The following is a 16,977-nucleotide window of genomic DNA, read 5'->3' on the forward strand; positions in this document are numbered from 1 at the left end:
AACATGATATTATTATTAACTCCAAGATAGTATATCCGATTTATGTAGATCCAAACATAGAAATCCAATTCTTACATACTTACAAATAATAATTAAAATTAAATAAATATAGGGTTCAATAACAGTTGCTTTATTTATCATAGTAGAACTAGAACTTAGTAGTCTGTCATAAAAAAAATATCCAAAGTAAATAATGAGTTAAAACATATAAATCTTCAGTACCTTAAAAGTTCGACTAGTACTTCAATTATAATGACAATATTCCATGAGATCTAGATTCATAAACAATAAAATTACTCCTTTGGAATTTAAAATTCCTTTCATCTTTGGCAACTAATACCTATAACGATATTAAAATTAATTTAGTTGTGTGGTGTATTTGGTAAATATATATATATTTCTTTTAACGCTAAACCGCCATTTATATATCAAAAATACCTGATTCGGTGTTTGATAATTATAAGTACTCGAGACCCGTACTCGAGTCTGTGTATGCGAATACTATAATTTGCTAACTCGAGTACGTGAGTACTTCTAAAATACTCGAGTCAGAACTCGAGTCGACTCGACTCGGCACATCACTAATGCCTACATAGATATATATTTATATAAAAAACATATATGCAAATGTATTTGAAACACATTTGCATCTTCTATAAGCCTTAAATGGGAATTTTCAGATACATATGTATGTCTTTTCATTAATTTTCTCTTATCACTTCGAAATCTCTGTATTGTTAATGAAATTAATCTTTTTCTTTTTTTTTTTAAATCTATTTTCAGGTGAAAATCTGGTTCCAGAATCGACGTTCTAAGTACAAAAAAATGATGAAAGCTGCGCAAGCGCCTGGTACCGGCGGCGGTATGCCATTGGGTGGTGGCGGTCCAAATCCTGGTCAACATAGTCCAAATCAAAATATGCACAGTGGTGAGTTTAAGAGGCAAATAACTATTACTTATGCACTAAATTACAATTAATAGTAAAGTATATCTAGCTACCGGCGCAGTGTTAAAAAACAAACTTAGTTGAATTAAATTGATTAATATCTAAAGACGATTTCTTCGAATGGAATGTTTTTTCTAAACTAAGTTTAGTTGAGAATTTGGAAATGAAAATTGAAATCAAATTATCTTAAAACCCAGAGAAAATCTTAAAAAATAGAACAGTTTCAGATTTTTTTTTTATTAAAAAGACCGGTGAACTCCAAAATTTTATTTCTTATTCAAGCTTAAGCTTTGATTTAATTTTTGAGCTGAGCCTTGAGCTCACACGTTTCTTAGTTACTTGAATCGAAGCTTTACACTTTTTTTGCATAACACCTAGTTATTATTTTAATGTTTAGTTAACAAATTATTCCTCGATTCTATTTATATCATTTTAACTGATTTATAAAAAGTTTATCTCATGTTTATTGCAGGCGGTAATAACGGCGGTGGCTCCAATAGCGGCTCACCATCACATTATCTACCTCCCGGACATAGTCCGACGCCATCAAGTACACCTGTGTCCGAATTATCACCTGGTAAGTAAAAGAACCAAATTAAAAAAAAAAAACATGTCAACTTTTTTCTATTTTTTCGGGTTATTTTAAACTTGGCAAACGTTAAAAAGTTTGAATGATTCAAATATAATATTCTAAATTTTGGCGTAGAGTGTAATTGGAAATCCTACAAAAATTCCCCAGCTAAATTTTGATTGAAAAAAATCCATTTAATTTCGAATAAAATTTTTTTTATTTTGAATTAAGTAATTCTAACAAGAAATTTAAGATATGTTGTCTTTTGCTAATAGATATGTATAATCTCTATCTATGTATATAAATCGACTATAAATTTTTTTTCTTTATCTCTTTTTCACTTTTCATAGAATTCCCTCCAACGGGTCTTAGTCCGCCTACGCAAGCGCCATGGGACCAGAAACCGCATTGGATCGATCACAAACCACCGCAAATGACGCCGCAACCACCTCATCCAGCGCCGCCACATCCGCAAACGCATCATCACAATCCGCCACCGCAAATGGGCGGCTATGTACCGCCACAATATTGGTATCAGCCCGAGACGAATCCGTCGTTATTAACGTGAGTTTAAAAATTCATACCAAAAATCAAATAGGGTAACTCATCGAAAAGCGTAAACCTCTTAAATAAACCGGTTTTTCATACAAAATTAAGAGAGTTATCGAGGATTACGCTTTTAGTTGAATTACCCAAATATAACTCGTACATGGAATTGTTGTGTAAAACCATGGTGGGATTATACCTGACAAAGTAATAAGAGTGAGAAGAAAGACTTGACTCTAGCTGATTTGAAATTTTTCCTTCAAAATTCTTTATAAGGTCAGGTAAGAATGTCAGAAAATAAAGCGCTTTTATTACTTCACCAATGTAGTATTGCGCTATGGAGTAAAACAAAATTGCATGTACGAGTATAATGAAAACTTATTTTAAAAGGACAAGATACATATTTTACAATAACAATGAAGTGTTTGCCCTTCCTTCAATCACAGGGTATGGCCAGCGGTTTAACACCAACACCACCAACACATACACCAAACCGATCCTATTTTCATAGATAATTCCAATGCGTATATTTAATGCGGTTACAAGCAACAAAGAAAGCAGACGTTTTTAAATAATTAATTTTAAATAAAGTGTAAAATATGTATTTACAAAAAGGAAAGCTGTAATTAAAAATAAAGTTTAACAATAAAATAATTTGTAAGAAATTAAATTAAGTGCTAAGATGAATTTAATGACAATTACATACTTATGTATAATTATTATAAATAAATGGAAAATATATATATAAATTAAAAAAAAAATTAGTTAAAACTTAACAGTTTAAAAGATATTAGTAAACTCGAATTAAGTGCTGAAAATGTTGATAATAATTCATTAATGAAAAAAGTAAAGAAAAAAATTAAAAATTTTAATAAAAAAAAAATTACAAAAAAAAAATATTTTGTCGTTTTGTTTTTGTCATACAAGAAGTGTGTAAGAAATATTTAAGAAATAAAATCAAATAACAAAAAAACAGTTTGTATTAGCAACTGTTCATAAAAAGTTGTAGTCGCTAATGAAAAAATATATAAAAAATAAAAATTATACGAAAATCAGTTAAATTCCGATCTCAATTATTTTCTTATAATTTTTATTCAGACTCCTTAATGTTTGCTAGAAATATCAAAAATCACTTAAAAAATTAAAAATTGAAAGGTTTAAAAATTTGTGTTTAATAAAAATTACTTTTATGTGCAATATTATTTTTAATTCAACACATAAAAAAAGCATTTTCAAAAATTAAAAAAAAAAATAACTAATATGAATAGTGACAATTTAAATTCGCGGTTGTTTTTAGTAGAAGCAACAACTTTTGTATAAAGGCTTAAGCGGAAGCAAGCACGAAAATTTTGAATCCTATTTTTTATAAACGAAAATTAAATTCCCCCAAAAATTAGTATTAACAATTTATGTTCAAATACTAAAACGTCCACTTTTGTAAATTTCTGTATAAAGTAATTCTTGTAGCATTTAGTCCAACCCCTATAAAATACATTAGAGCGTACGATATTTAAACAATTTCGTTAGTAAAATACTGTACATAGAACGATAAAAAAAAAAATAATAAAATAAGCAAAACAATAATATGTAAATGAATTCAAATTGTGAGGAATGTTTGGTTTTATTTAAAAGCTTTTTTTTTCAGTGGTAGATAAAATCACAAAAAAAAAGCAATACAACATATTTTATAATCACTGGTTCAGTTTGTAATATAACAGATGTGTATTATACATATTATACTAATTGCATTCAAAGTAAAAAATTGTCAAAAAAATTTCGTTAGCACAGTGGCCCAAACTCACTTACAAACTATTTGCAGCCAGTCAGTCAAATTCATTAAAATTTACGCAAAATAAACCAACAATTTTTTTTATAAAAGCTTAAAAAAAAGACATGAATGAATACTATCTACTTTTCCAGTATAAAAAAAATGCAAATAAAATTTATTTCCAGTTACTTTTTCTTTTGCTTTATTTTTAAACTCCTTGTAAATCGCATTTAGCACTTAGTCAATCAAATGAAAAGAAACTGAAAATAAAAGTTATAAAAAGTGAACGTACATAAATAGTTTTTTTTTTCGTTATACAAAGTTAAGTAAGTAAAACTATATTGAATATTTAATTATAAGCAATTAGTCTATATATATATATATATATAGATACAGATAAACTATAAATACGATAGTAATTCTAATATTGAATTTAGTACTAAATTATATAAATAAATAATTAGCAACTGTGTCGTAATTGTAAAAAAATGAAACAATACAAATACAATAATAATTCATATGGAAATTAAATTAAAAATAAAAGAAAGAAATTTTAAATACAAAAAATCCCACTTGTATTTATCTGTGTTTTAAGGATTAACGGTGCTGCGAAATGGTAAGTTAAATTAGTAAATATGTAGTAATTTTGGTTGTCCTCAAAAGGCCCCTGACACTCTAAAAATTGTTTCTATTACCTTGGTAGTATAGCCAAATATCTTGGTATATTTCATGATAAACTATGCACTTGAAGCGTTAGAAGCTCCATCTATAGTCGATATTTATCAAAAGCACGCGAATAACCGCAAAGATGAAACTAAGTAAATTGCGTTGAATGGCGAGTATCGGCTTAATAGGAGCAATAATAAAAAAAAAAAAAAAATAACGACCAGCCCTGATGACGCATTCAGCGCTTCGGTTTCAATACCTTCCTTCCCCATTCTAACAGAAAGGGACGCTGCTATCTCAGCTGAAGGTTTGGTATACAGATTGATCAAAACTTCACCAGCTCATCACCTCTACAGCACGGCAAAATAGACTCCAAAAACGCCAAATGTTAATCAAAGAAAGCCCCTTGGGCATTTCCCGAGAAATTCCACCCTGTACCACTATCACCTCAGTTAAATGAATATTTCAGCACTGCTGTCTGCGGCTGCTCATGCTGGAAGAAGAAAAGTCAGAACATAGCCTCTGTGCCACACCTAAATAGTACATATAAATATTTGAAGCTTGTAATGACCCTGTAGTACGGGGGAGCGACTACAGGACTCTGGAATCGGTAGCTACCTGGTAAACTCCGTCAATTACCGACCGACTACTGGCAGTCTATTTCATCGATTACTTTTACAAGGCAATGTCCTAGGCGGTAGTCACCATCGGCTCTCTCTGCACTACCTGGAGTTACTAAAATAGTCACTTGCGTGATTTATGGGCGCCCTTCTCTGGTAATTTTTCGCTATTCTGCTTCTGGTACAAACATGACACAAAGAAAGACTTCCGAGGCTTCGACTTTATTCAATATCTGCGTGGGTAGACTGCTTTCGAAACTCACTTCACCTTTAGGAATGAGCAAACGGGAAGCAGTAGTTGCAAGACGACAGCGCTGAATTTCTGCGCGGATGGGTTGAAGCTTGACGGAAGTGTCGGTGGATGGATCTTTCATGCAGGGCGCCATCATCAGGCAGAGTTTGCATTAAAGAAGTAGTCGAATGTCCGTCAAGCTGATCGACGTTGGCAATGAAATTTTTCCCAGGTACCAGGTCATATGGATATTGCAGGCGCGCAATCGCGTTGCGAAGACGTGGGTCAGAACCCCAGAACCGGGTAAAACTACATACAAAATAAGTTGTTCTTCACAAGACTGAATCACTGTCATGAAGTTATAATAACGACCAAAAATATTTGGTTTGTTAATTTAGCTACTTTTCTTGGCCATAATTAAAATTTTGACTTAGCTTTTTAAGATTTATTTTTTTCTCCCATTTAGATTTTTCTCTGAAAAAGTTCTGGCAACACTTATCCTGAGGCATTGCATAGTAAAGTGTGTTTAGATCAGTACAAATTCTATAGAAAGCTTTAAAGATCTCCAGTGGGATATGTCAGAGAGAGCTTATATTATTTATGTCAGCCGATTATAAAATGAAAGGAAATTTGAAAATTTTGCCATGCATAACTTTTTCACAGCCATCAGCAACGGTTGTGGGACCAGCAGATTTCTCACGTCGTTGATACAGGATCTGCTCCATCACCCCATTGCCGCATATTTTTTCATGGCAACAAAACACTCGGAGGGGTACCAATCGATAAGACAAGTACACCCTGTTTTATTGGAAAATAGATTTGTGTTTTTTGGCATCTTTAGAGCTTTTAAATATCTGGCTATATGTACAAAAAGACATGTGTACAATATTTGTAACTAACTATAACTTATGTCGGAAAATTCTTTGACATTTTTTTTGAACTTCATTGCCTCAGCTATAAATATTCGCGCGTGTTGCCAATGATATTTCTTAACTAATTATGAGGCTCCAATAGAGAATTGTGCTGCACTAGCCGAAGGATTAACTATCTCACGTCACTTAGCAATAATTATTGACCACCTGTGATACAATTTATGCGACTTCAGCGCGCAAACAAACTTGGCAAAAAATAATTTCCCAAGCAGCTGCATGTCCCAGGATACTTAGAAAACAATTTTATTGGCTCACGTGTGATCTCGTTAATTGTTATTAGTTAATTGTTAATTGTTAATTGCTGAGTGTTATTCCAGCTGCCTTGGTTTGTTATTCGATGTCATTCGAAGTTCTTCTGAACGCCAGAAACAAATAATTACTGCACTTAAGAATAGCGAAAATCTATGGAGAAAAGGAAATTAATTTGTGTGTGAAGAAGTTCTTAAAATTATGTCACATATGCACATACTTACATACATACATATGTATATGCACGCCAAGGGAAGAAGTATTCTAATAAGCAAAGGATACAAATAATTAAATTAAACTAATAAACACAGCAAATTGGGTGGCAAACTTCTGAGTATTCCTACAACTATTACCATTACCGTACAACTCTGCGCGCCGCTAGCTAGTCTCGGAGTTAACTTAAAGTTGGGCGCACTTGGGTGCTCCACTTAATATGCAATGCGATCGCCAATTTTATAGTGATTTAACAAATTGTTTGGCGCGCATGCGCAACAGATACGAGAAAGTAAGAGTACCACACACAATCGTGATTATGTGCATATAGGGCGCTAAGTATATACATACATACATATATACGTTTGTATCCAGCGTTGCCGTTTTGATACAATTGTAGCATTTTTGATACTTTTTTTCTAAATTTTTGATACTTTTTTGTTCAAAAACGCCCTATTTTGATATTTTTGGCTGGCGGAAATGAATTTTTGAAAACTAGGAATAATATGTATTACTAGTTTAAAGGCAAATAATTTTTTTTTTTTTTTTTGTTATTTAAAGTCTTGAAATTTTATATGTAGATATTTATAAGTTTGATTTGGTAACTCTTTTAAGGGAAACACAACCCGGAATTTCTTTGCACACGCTGCTGTTATTCGGACCCTAAAACACATAAAAGCATTGGGAAATATTGGACTTTCGTTGGTCGTTTGTGTGATGTATGGGGTTATTTGTACTAAATTGCACAGTTATTGCGCTAAAATCAAAATCATTTTGCTAAAAAATAATAAAACAGTTTTCTCTTTCTTTTCTTGCGTTTTAAAGCCTAAGCTTACAAAATATACAACGCACATTCGTATTTCTCGCACATATTTACTAGAGAAATGTTTCTCCAAAATAAGGTTTGCGCAATTTTATTGTGTAGTAATTTGCACAATATTACCTTGTACAAGTCTCAGTTTGCGCAATGATTTTGTGTGGTTTAGGGGCCCTACAAGTTTGTTTTTCGTTACGCAAATAAGCATACAGATACTCTGTTTTTGTTAAAGCAATTAAAATGATTTTTTTTTTTATAACTATGGATTTGATTATAAAATTGTATTCATTATTTGTTTTTCAAACAAAAGTTAAAAAAAAAAACAGTTGCGTTTGCTTTTGATACTTTTTGATACTCTTTCTGCTTGACAACTGATACTTTTTTTCAAGCTCGCTCCCGGCAACGCTGTTTATATCAGAAGATGTCTACACAATTGCGCTTCTATCTAATTGTGAGTATGTCTGCGCAACGATTTACCTATTATGATTGGCTTTTATTATTAAATTATCAGGACGGCAGCAAATAGTTAGTCAACAATCTGGCGGGCCCCTTGCTTGCACACCTACAATACAAATATAGAACAAAGAATTGCATGTGCGGGGCTACCTGCAGACATACAAACATACATACATATGTATGTATATACATATCTCCTACTAATGACTGTTCCACCGAATTGGGGTAGCTCGCAGTCGAGCACGTGTCTGCAATTGTGACCGACTTGGGCGCTTGCCGATGCTGGTGCCGCTACCGCTGCCGCCGCTGATCGTTGATCGCTTGCTGGTCGTTTGGTGCACAGGAGTCATTGCTACTCACAATGCCCTGATACATACATACATACTTCTATCTTCGACGAGCACTAACTACGCTGTATGTATATATGTATGTATGTACATACATAGGTGATTGCAAGCACGCGCATTGATCCGTTGGCTTTGATTTGCAATTTCATAACCACAAAAGGACACCGCACAAATATGGCAAAAGTGTAGCAATGCGAAGCAGCAGCAGCAATGCACCAACTAGCTGAGCGCGGTTGAGTTGTTGAGTTGCTACCTCAGACAGGCCATCGCCAGCAGCAGCAAGCAATATGCACATCCAGTGCAACAATTGGAACATAGCAATCGTGCAGCATTTGTTTCTTTTTGTGCTTGCAACACCGCGCAATCTGAGTTTGTTTGTTTGTATGTATGTATATGTGTAGGTAGGTAGGCATACTAATATACTACTATGGTCAAATAGCTTCGCGAATAATTTACTAATTAATTGGCAACAACTGAACATGTGTGTGGCATACAAATTAAGTGCAACAAGCTGATGCACAATATTGCATCGCAAGCAACTAGGCAAAACCGCAGTCCGAATAATGCACCTACATACGTAGGATGTCTAAAATGTTGAGATAACCCTTTGTAAAGAAAAAATGCTACCGATTTAAATTTGCAGAAATTATGACCAAAGGAAGTTTTTACTAAAGTCTTGGCGATGTTCAATAAAGCAAATAAAAATTAATAAAAATAATAATTTTTCTAATTTCATTTGCAGTTATGGATAGACGTACATAAGCAGATTAACGGTTCGCAGTGGAATCCTGTGGAGGAAGGTCGAATCTTGCGTAGACTCGTAGAAGACATCGTTTAGGATCCGAACGCCTTTAGAGCCACTCCAACGTCTCTTTGGCTCCATGCATTCGTCACTACCGGTAATATGTAATTTGTTTTTCCCACGAATAAAAAGTGGCCAGTCAGCAGGGCTGTTATTGTTCTACCGTGTTTTCGCGGCAACGCTTTATTTTTTTTTACTGTTAAACTGTTCGACCTCAGAACTACTCACTTCTGTTTTCATGACCTCATCGATCATGGTCTCATTCTATAGATATTTCATAGATTTTTACCATTTTCTTTCGATGCCTTTATGAAATGCGGCTGCCCAGAAATAAAAAGACTCCAACTGGGACATTTAAGGTAAAACACAAAATTTTTTCATAGATTACTTGGTAAGTTTTGCAAGAATATGCTCTCCTTGCCATGCATAGAACCATATTTTGTACCAAGTTAGCCACATAAATTTTCAATTTTCGTTGGTTGATTTTATGAACTGGGTAAAGGATGATTTATTTTGAAACGAATTTCCGTCATCCGTTGTCAAGTTTGGTTTTGCGACAACCCGATTTTGGTGTTGTGTCATTTCATTTGTCAACTTTGATCAAACTTGGAATTTCTTGGGCTCCGATTCCGATGAGAAACAGGTTCGGTTAAGTCAAAGTTCTATCCTACAAAATGTATTTAATGAGATAACGTCAAAATTAAATTAAATCTAGAAAAAGAAGTATGATGAGGAATGTGATGATCTCCAAATTAGCAGCAATAATTTTGTTGGTTTTTCCATTTTTCCTAAGATAAAAATCGTGATATAAAGCTCAATAACCTTGCTGAGTCAAAATTTTATATTGCTGATAAAAATAAATAAAATTTTTTTAAATGTATTTCAGCCGCCTTTTTGGGTCGCCTTTTTACATTTTCGTCATATCTTCGGCATTTTTCAATCGGATTTAGTATGATATGTACATCGATGTTTTTGTATAAAAGAGACAATTTTTTTGTTCTAAAGTTCATTTGCCTGAAAACCCCACCAGATCTCAGTTCCTACCACCCTTACGTACCACTCTAATACCCTAACGACGGTAAATTCAAGCTCAGGAAAAAGCACTAAACTTTTGTTAAGGAAGTTGTTTGATAATTCCAATAGAACTAAAATTTTTATTGCTGAATGTATGTACAATGCGATTCCGTTGAAAAGATTTTTAAATATTTTTTTGCAGATTTTTTAAGCTTAATCTGTTTTGTCAACTGAGGGGACTTTTTTCAAAAAGTTCTTTAAGAAACTATTTTTATTCATAAAAAACTGGATTTTTGGAGGTATTTTCAAATCGGTCCAGCTCACTTAAATCTTAATATTTTTACGAAATATTTTGGTGGACGTCTTAAAATATAATAAATTTAGTAATCTTGGCGGAAAAACTGCACCTTTTTTTGGTGATACAGTCTAATGTACATAGGTGTCACTGAAAAAGTTAAAAAAGCTACATCTATTGCCTTGCAAAATACATACTTTACGTTTTTTGTTTACAAATAAGGCGGTATGGTCTAATACCAATTATTTTGCAATCGAATTGCTAACCTCTCTCTTTGATCAAGATCGACAAATAAAAAGGGCGCACTCATTTAGTTACCTTTCCAGAGCAAATGTACGTAATTGGTAAGTATTTAAGCCAATTTTTAGAAATTTTAAAGCTTCTACCACATATTTAGCATAGCATAGCACGCTTCTTGGTCACTTGAAAATTCAAGTGCCTATGTATCTCATTTAAGCGACGAAGATTCAATGAAAATGAGCCTTTTTGTGGTGCACTGCCACCCAGATTGAAATGGAAGGCGTAATATGAGAGTGGCGTTGAAGGGGGACTCACTTCATTTGAAACCACTCCATGACGCTTGAGATAACACACAAGTAAGCACACACACTTACATATGTACATATGTATATATATGTATATACGAATGCATGTAGAAAGCACCAAATGAGCTGTGCAATGGGTTGGTGAAATATGAAAAATTCATTTGAGCCCATAATGGCAGCACTGCCGCGACGAACACTGTGACGTAGACGCGAAAACAAATAAAGTACATAGACAGTAATAAACCTTCCACCAGCTTCTGTAGCATTTGCTCCATCTCTCAGTATTCCAGTTTTCTCATCCTACAACATAATTTGCTCAATCCTGCTGCCGCCGCGGCGTTGCCGTCATAGTGTGCGCCTCCCTTTTTATATCCTGTTGCATTCTTCGTGATTAATGGAACAGATTTTATGCTTCCTTCCGCTGCAACTGTGTAACAATTGTGAAGTCATCTTTTGTAAAACACATCCGCACGTAAGGAGTGAGTGAGTGCGGGAACGACTCTACGAAAGTGTGCCGCTGGTGCTGTTACCATTAAACACACACTCGCTGGCATCTCCATAGACTGGAAATTCGTTTGTTGAAGTTTTAAATGGAACACTTAACTTTTCAAGTACGTACGTATGCGGTAGCGTGCGGAATTTTGTCATGCATTTTAACGCCTGTCTGCTTCCATTTACCTTGGGATGAAGTTTGGGTAAGAAAGACACTCAGCAAATGGCATACAATTTTTCACTTCAAGTGTAAAATAATTATTTCATTTCGAAAGTAGGAAAATTATGAGTTTTTAAGTGATTTTAATTCAAGTTAATTTTTGATATGAAAAGATATTGGTTAAAATTATTTGCAGGAAACTTGCACTTGAATTATTGAATTAGGAAAAAAATCAAAATTAGGTTTAACTAAGACGAACTTAATAAGCAGGGAACGGATTTTTAGGACCTAAAAACCTATAAAAAAGGCAAAATAAAGTAACGAAATAGGCTGGAAAAGGCAAAATAAAATAGCGAAAAAGGCAGGAAACGGCAAAAAAAAGGTATTGCAAAAAAAGCAAAATAAGGCACTAAAAAAGACAGAAAATACGAAGAACAATCAAAAAATACATACATTTATTTTAGAAATGTTTGTATTAAAAGTAAAAAGAGAAAAACTATGAACTAGTTTCATTATATGAAAAATTTGTACTTTGAATCTTTGACTATTTTATCCTTTCGCGTTTCTAACTCATAAAACTTTAATCTATATAGTTGTAGTAACATTGAACCATATGATGCATTTTGAAGTTTTCTGGCAGCATTTTCATTCCATTTTTGCGAAGAAAAGCCTTGAATGTATTAAATGTACGCTCGACGTAAGTTGATACAAGTGGAGCCCAATTTAAACGTTCATATTATCAGGAATAAGGGCATTTTCCTCGCCCTTTACAATTTTATCCACACCCCTTATTGTCTCCAAGCCTACGTTAGCTGAGAAAACGGCTTTGAATTTTTCCAACATCTATTTGGCTACAGGTCCCTGCGCTTCTATAAGCCGCATGGGCATGAGTATATTTTTTAATCTTAAAAAAAAAAAATTTTAAATGCTATAGTCACTTTTTTAAAGGTAGAAAAGGCAAAAAAAGGCAACATCAAATGTGTATATGTGACCTGGTCTACGGAAAGGGGGCTTAGGTGTCAAAAAATCAATTTTCACTTTTTGGTTGATTCGGATGCAAGATGAGATGCTTTTTCACGTGGTTAAAAGCAGAAAATCCTAACTTGCTTAGAAGTGTACTAAAAATGTAGAGAAAGAAGAGTAAAAACGAGTAAATGAAACGAGTTGCTTACTTTTAACAGCTTTTTCACAGAAAACTAGTTTTCGCACGTAAGCTCCCTTTTCGTAGACCAGGTCACATATATGGAATCAGGGAAAGCTAAATCGTGGACATTCTAAATCGAATATACTCTATCTCTTTAGCAGAAAAAAAAGGCAATTTCCATAAAATCCGTTCCCTGTTAATAAGTAATGAATTTTAACCCGTGGAAGTATTCGTGAAGAGTGCCGTGTTTCCGGGTTCTCTGAAAATTACTAAAATAAAAAAGGTCCCAAAATATTCTGCATGGTTCCAAGAAAAGCCAAATAAAATCTCGGAAATTCTAAGTCTGGAAAATTATGGGCATTTTATTTTAACTCTCTAATATTTGCCGTCAATAAAATTTACTCACATGATTTTCTTTGCAAGCCTCGTAGCTGAAGACGGCAAACGACGACCTGAACGTGGACAATCTGTTACAGAGTTAACCAATTTTACTTTACCAGAAATCTGTGACCGTTACTTGTAGCAACAGCGGAATCAATCAGCATTAAAAAAGGTTTCTTTTTAAGGCTTGTACTCTGGGGTTACTAACAATCCTTAAAATTAAAAGGCAAATATAACGAGTTATCTCTTCGCTCAATAACACCGTTCGATGGTCAATATTACACACAAAAAAATCGATATGAGTACTCGCGAAACTAGGGGCGAAATACATATAGTAAAACTGCGATTTAAATTTTTTTCTCTAAAGTCAGCACTTTTTAAAAGTTCTTTGAAATCGTAAACGTCTGATTGATCAAAAAAAAATATATATTTAAAAAATTCAGTGATATAAAATAAATGAGAAAATTCTTTAGAATTGAAAAAATTAAATGTTCTTGGCTCAAGGAGGTACAGCTACTATAAATGTCCTTTAAAATTATAATTTTAGAGATTAATATATACATAAGAAAATCTCCGAATCTCCTCATTTGACTTTATTAATTTAAGATACCAAAATTCATTAAATTACATTTTCAATACCTATTAGTCCTTGTACACCAAAAAATGTTATTATTTTCAATGCTACGTAATTTCGGCTTTTATTGGACACCCATGAAATATATTGAGTTGTACCAACCTACTTTGGAACGGGACCAATTTAATTTTACAATTTTAAAACCCGAACTAATAACGCACCATTGGGTAGAGTAAAGTTACAAAGTACCCTAAGTATCTCACTTACGTATCTCACCAAACTCTGATATATTCCAAAGAATGTTCTTCTGAATGCTTTTTTGCAATTTCGCCAACTTTTTTTTAAACTTACCGGCAGGAATTCCAACAAATATAGCAGCAAACCTAAGACATGTCAATCACGTGCGTGATCAACGACCGAAAAAATGCATTTTAATCTTAACTGACTGCCAAACCGGTGATACTTTCATACTATACAGCGGTAATTTTGGTACTGTTTCTCAACATTGAATCAACACCTATGCATGTATGTATGTTTGTAGGTGTGTGTGTATCCAAATACATATTTACATTTGTACCGAAAGTGTCCGCTTTTAAGCTCGTGATGACCAAAAACAAAAGGTGATTTCTGTTGCCAAATTCGGTGTTTCAAACGATTGGTTTTTTTTTGTACCCACCGAGAAGTAACTAAAGTATCACAAATACACATAAAATGGCCTTTTGTTTTGTTTTAACGCAACTTTAGCATAAATACAATACAAAAAGGGTGAAAAGCAAACAATGCCTGGACTTCGAAGCTGCCGAATTACGCAAGCGATTGTACCAAACATATCTACATTTGTACATAAATACATACATATGTACATATATACAACAACAAGATGCTCGGTGATACAAAAGTATAAAGAGTAGTATACGTAATGTACAGTGGTTTTGAACATTATTTTAGCTTGAGTTTTTAAAAAGGAAATATGTTCACCGATTCATGCACAAATTTAGCAGCGGCCAGTCTTTGGCCAGTTTGCTAGGTTTTGGGAAATTTAAAAATACACCGAGAAAAGCGTTTAGTTATGTAAACTAAATATGTTTCTCTCAACACATTATTTGGTTATATTTACAAATATATTTAGAGATTTTCTGAGTGTTATATACATACTTACATACATACATATATAATTACTATCCCCTTACGCTTTTGTTGTAAACACCAATTAACTGATTAACTGATTTTCTTTGGAACTTATACGCCATCGCGAAATTATTGGCGTAGCGTTTTTGTCATCAACAACCCAGCAAAAACTTTGATTCTTTGGTAAGCGCTTACTTTTTGTATCGATGGAGTATCGCATTACAAGCCTCATGTCATTGGAGGTGAGAAATTCTAAAAATGCTGTAATGACATTGGTAAACGAGAAAGTCACCCATTTTGGGAAGGCCTGGTATACAAGGTATTGTGCGCCAAGCGATGATAGGTCGAGCTCGGTTTAACAGCTTAAAAACTTTTCAGCAATACTTTTTTAAAACTGATCACTGTAAACTCAAAAATATTACCATTCTGAAGTTTTCGGTTAGCTTTCAGCCGATCTTTTTGGATTTTTCCCTGTTATTGTCATTGTAAAATATACGCCCATTGTGTGTCGGGCAATTTGACGAAACAATTTCGCAGCTTTTGCGACAAAGTGAAGGCAGATTATTCGCAAATTAAAAAGAAAAATAAAATCGCAAACACAATTTAGGCATTTCAAATGAACATAAGTATACATACATATGCATGAATGTACATATGTATCTACATAAAATAGTTTACATTTTAAAAAAATTTTGTGTAATCAGAGCTTCTGAAGTGTTTTAGAAAACCAAATCGCAATAGAAATTATTGATGAATTGTACGCCGCTTGCGCCAGCTGACCCTCGCAACAGCCGCTTGCTTGGCATTGGCTATGCGCACCTGTGCGCTACAGTGGCCATCCGGTGACGCGCTGGGGCCACCAAACGCTTGCAATGCCATGGAGAATAGCTTGCACCACCACGCCGGGCCACTCCACGCCACTTGCTGCATTGCAATGCCTTGCACTTGCATTGCATTGCGCCCGGCTGTGTCGACTGTTAAGCAATGCGCGCACCGCTGCGCTGTGACACGCATGCGCAACACAAAAGCTCAGCATGGGGCTACATATTCGAACACAGCTGCATACATACATACATACATACATAATTACAAATGCATTGAAGTTTGCTACCAGCTTGTGCCGCCGCGGCTTAAGATTTTCATTTAGTCATGCATTATTTTTCCAACCGAGTTGGCTTTTTTCACTTAAATTTTCATTGCACTTCTGTGTCTTTAATTTGCTTTGATTGCGCGCTTTTCATTTTCATTAACAATTTTTCCATTTTCCAGAGCTTTGCTGCTATTGTAATTTTGTATGTGCAGCCACGCGGTTTGTATTGCTTGTTTTTCTTTTTCTTTTTTTGTTCGCAATTTTGTAAAACAATGGCACATTTGTCTTGCGTAAAACGACAGGGTGACAATGACCGCTATTGGCCGCGTGTAGTGTAGACTGCATGCTCAAATATACAAACATACATACATATATATCTCCGTACTTACCTATGCATGTATGCATAAATAACAAGTAAGAAAGTCTAAGTTCGGGCGGAGCCGAACATAAAATACCCGGCGCAAGTATTAAATATATGTTTTTCACCTTTCCGAAAGCTACCGCTAGTTGGTAAGCCGGGGTGTATCAATTTTGAGTAAATTAGCGTCCTTAAATTTCGAATTATTGAAGTTTCAAGCATTTCTGAAATTTACCGTTATATAAAAAGCGGCCGTAATTTTAGTCCGATTTCAATAATTTTCAACGTTTTGCTTTTATGTAGCAAGCACAATAAAAATACCGAGTTTGGTACAAATTGGTAGAACGGTTACCGATATAATTATATGTGATCATAAGTGGGCGGTGCCACGCCCATTTTCCAAAATTTTACCATAAACGTATTTCTTGGTAAAGAATTGTTGCAAGCATCAATTTTGAATAAATTAGCTTCAATATTTACTGATTTATCGAAGATTATGTATTTCTCTAAATTACCGTTATATGGGATGTGGGCGTGGTTACTGAGCGATTTTAAAAATTTTCGGCGATTTTTTATGCTGTACCAAGGCCAACAACTGTGCCAAGTTTGGAAGAAATTGGTGCAGCGGTTA

At 34.0% G+C, this 16,977-nt stretch overlaps 1 protein-coding gene across 1 annotated transcript in view; it reads left to right on the forward strand.

Moving 5' to 3' along the window:
- LOC118743379 (homeotic protein distal-less) overlaps window positions 1–2,085 on the forward strand; it is a gene marked incomplete in the record, with an annotated part of 93,772 nt that extends 91,687 nt beyond the window's left edge. Inside the window, 3 exon segments of the mRNA XM_036476010.1 lie at window positions 784–928; window positions 1,419–1,523; window positions 1,868–2,085. Of these exon segments, the coding sequence (XP_036331903.1) occupies window positions 784–928; window positions 1,419–1,523; window positions 1,868–2,085 (468 nt within the window).
- Between the last annotated feature and the right edge of the window lie 14,892 nt (window positions 2,086–16,977).

Source organism: Rhagoletis pomonella, unplaced genomic scaffold (assembly GCF_013731165.1).
Source record: "Rhagoletis pomonella isolate Grant_MI unplaced genomic scaffold, Rhpom_1.0 Rhpom_scaffold_00007, whole genome shotgun sequence".
Lineage (NCBI taxonomy): Eukaryota > Metazoa > Arthropoda > Insecta > Diptera > Tephritidae > Rhagoletis > Rhagoletis pomonella.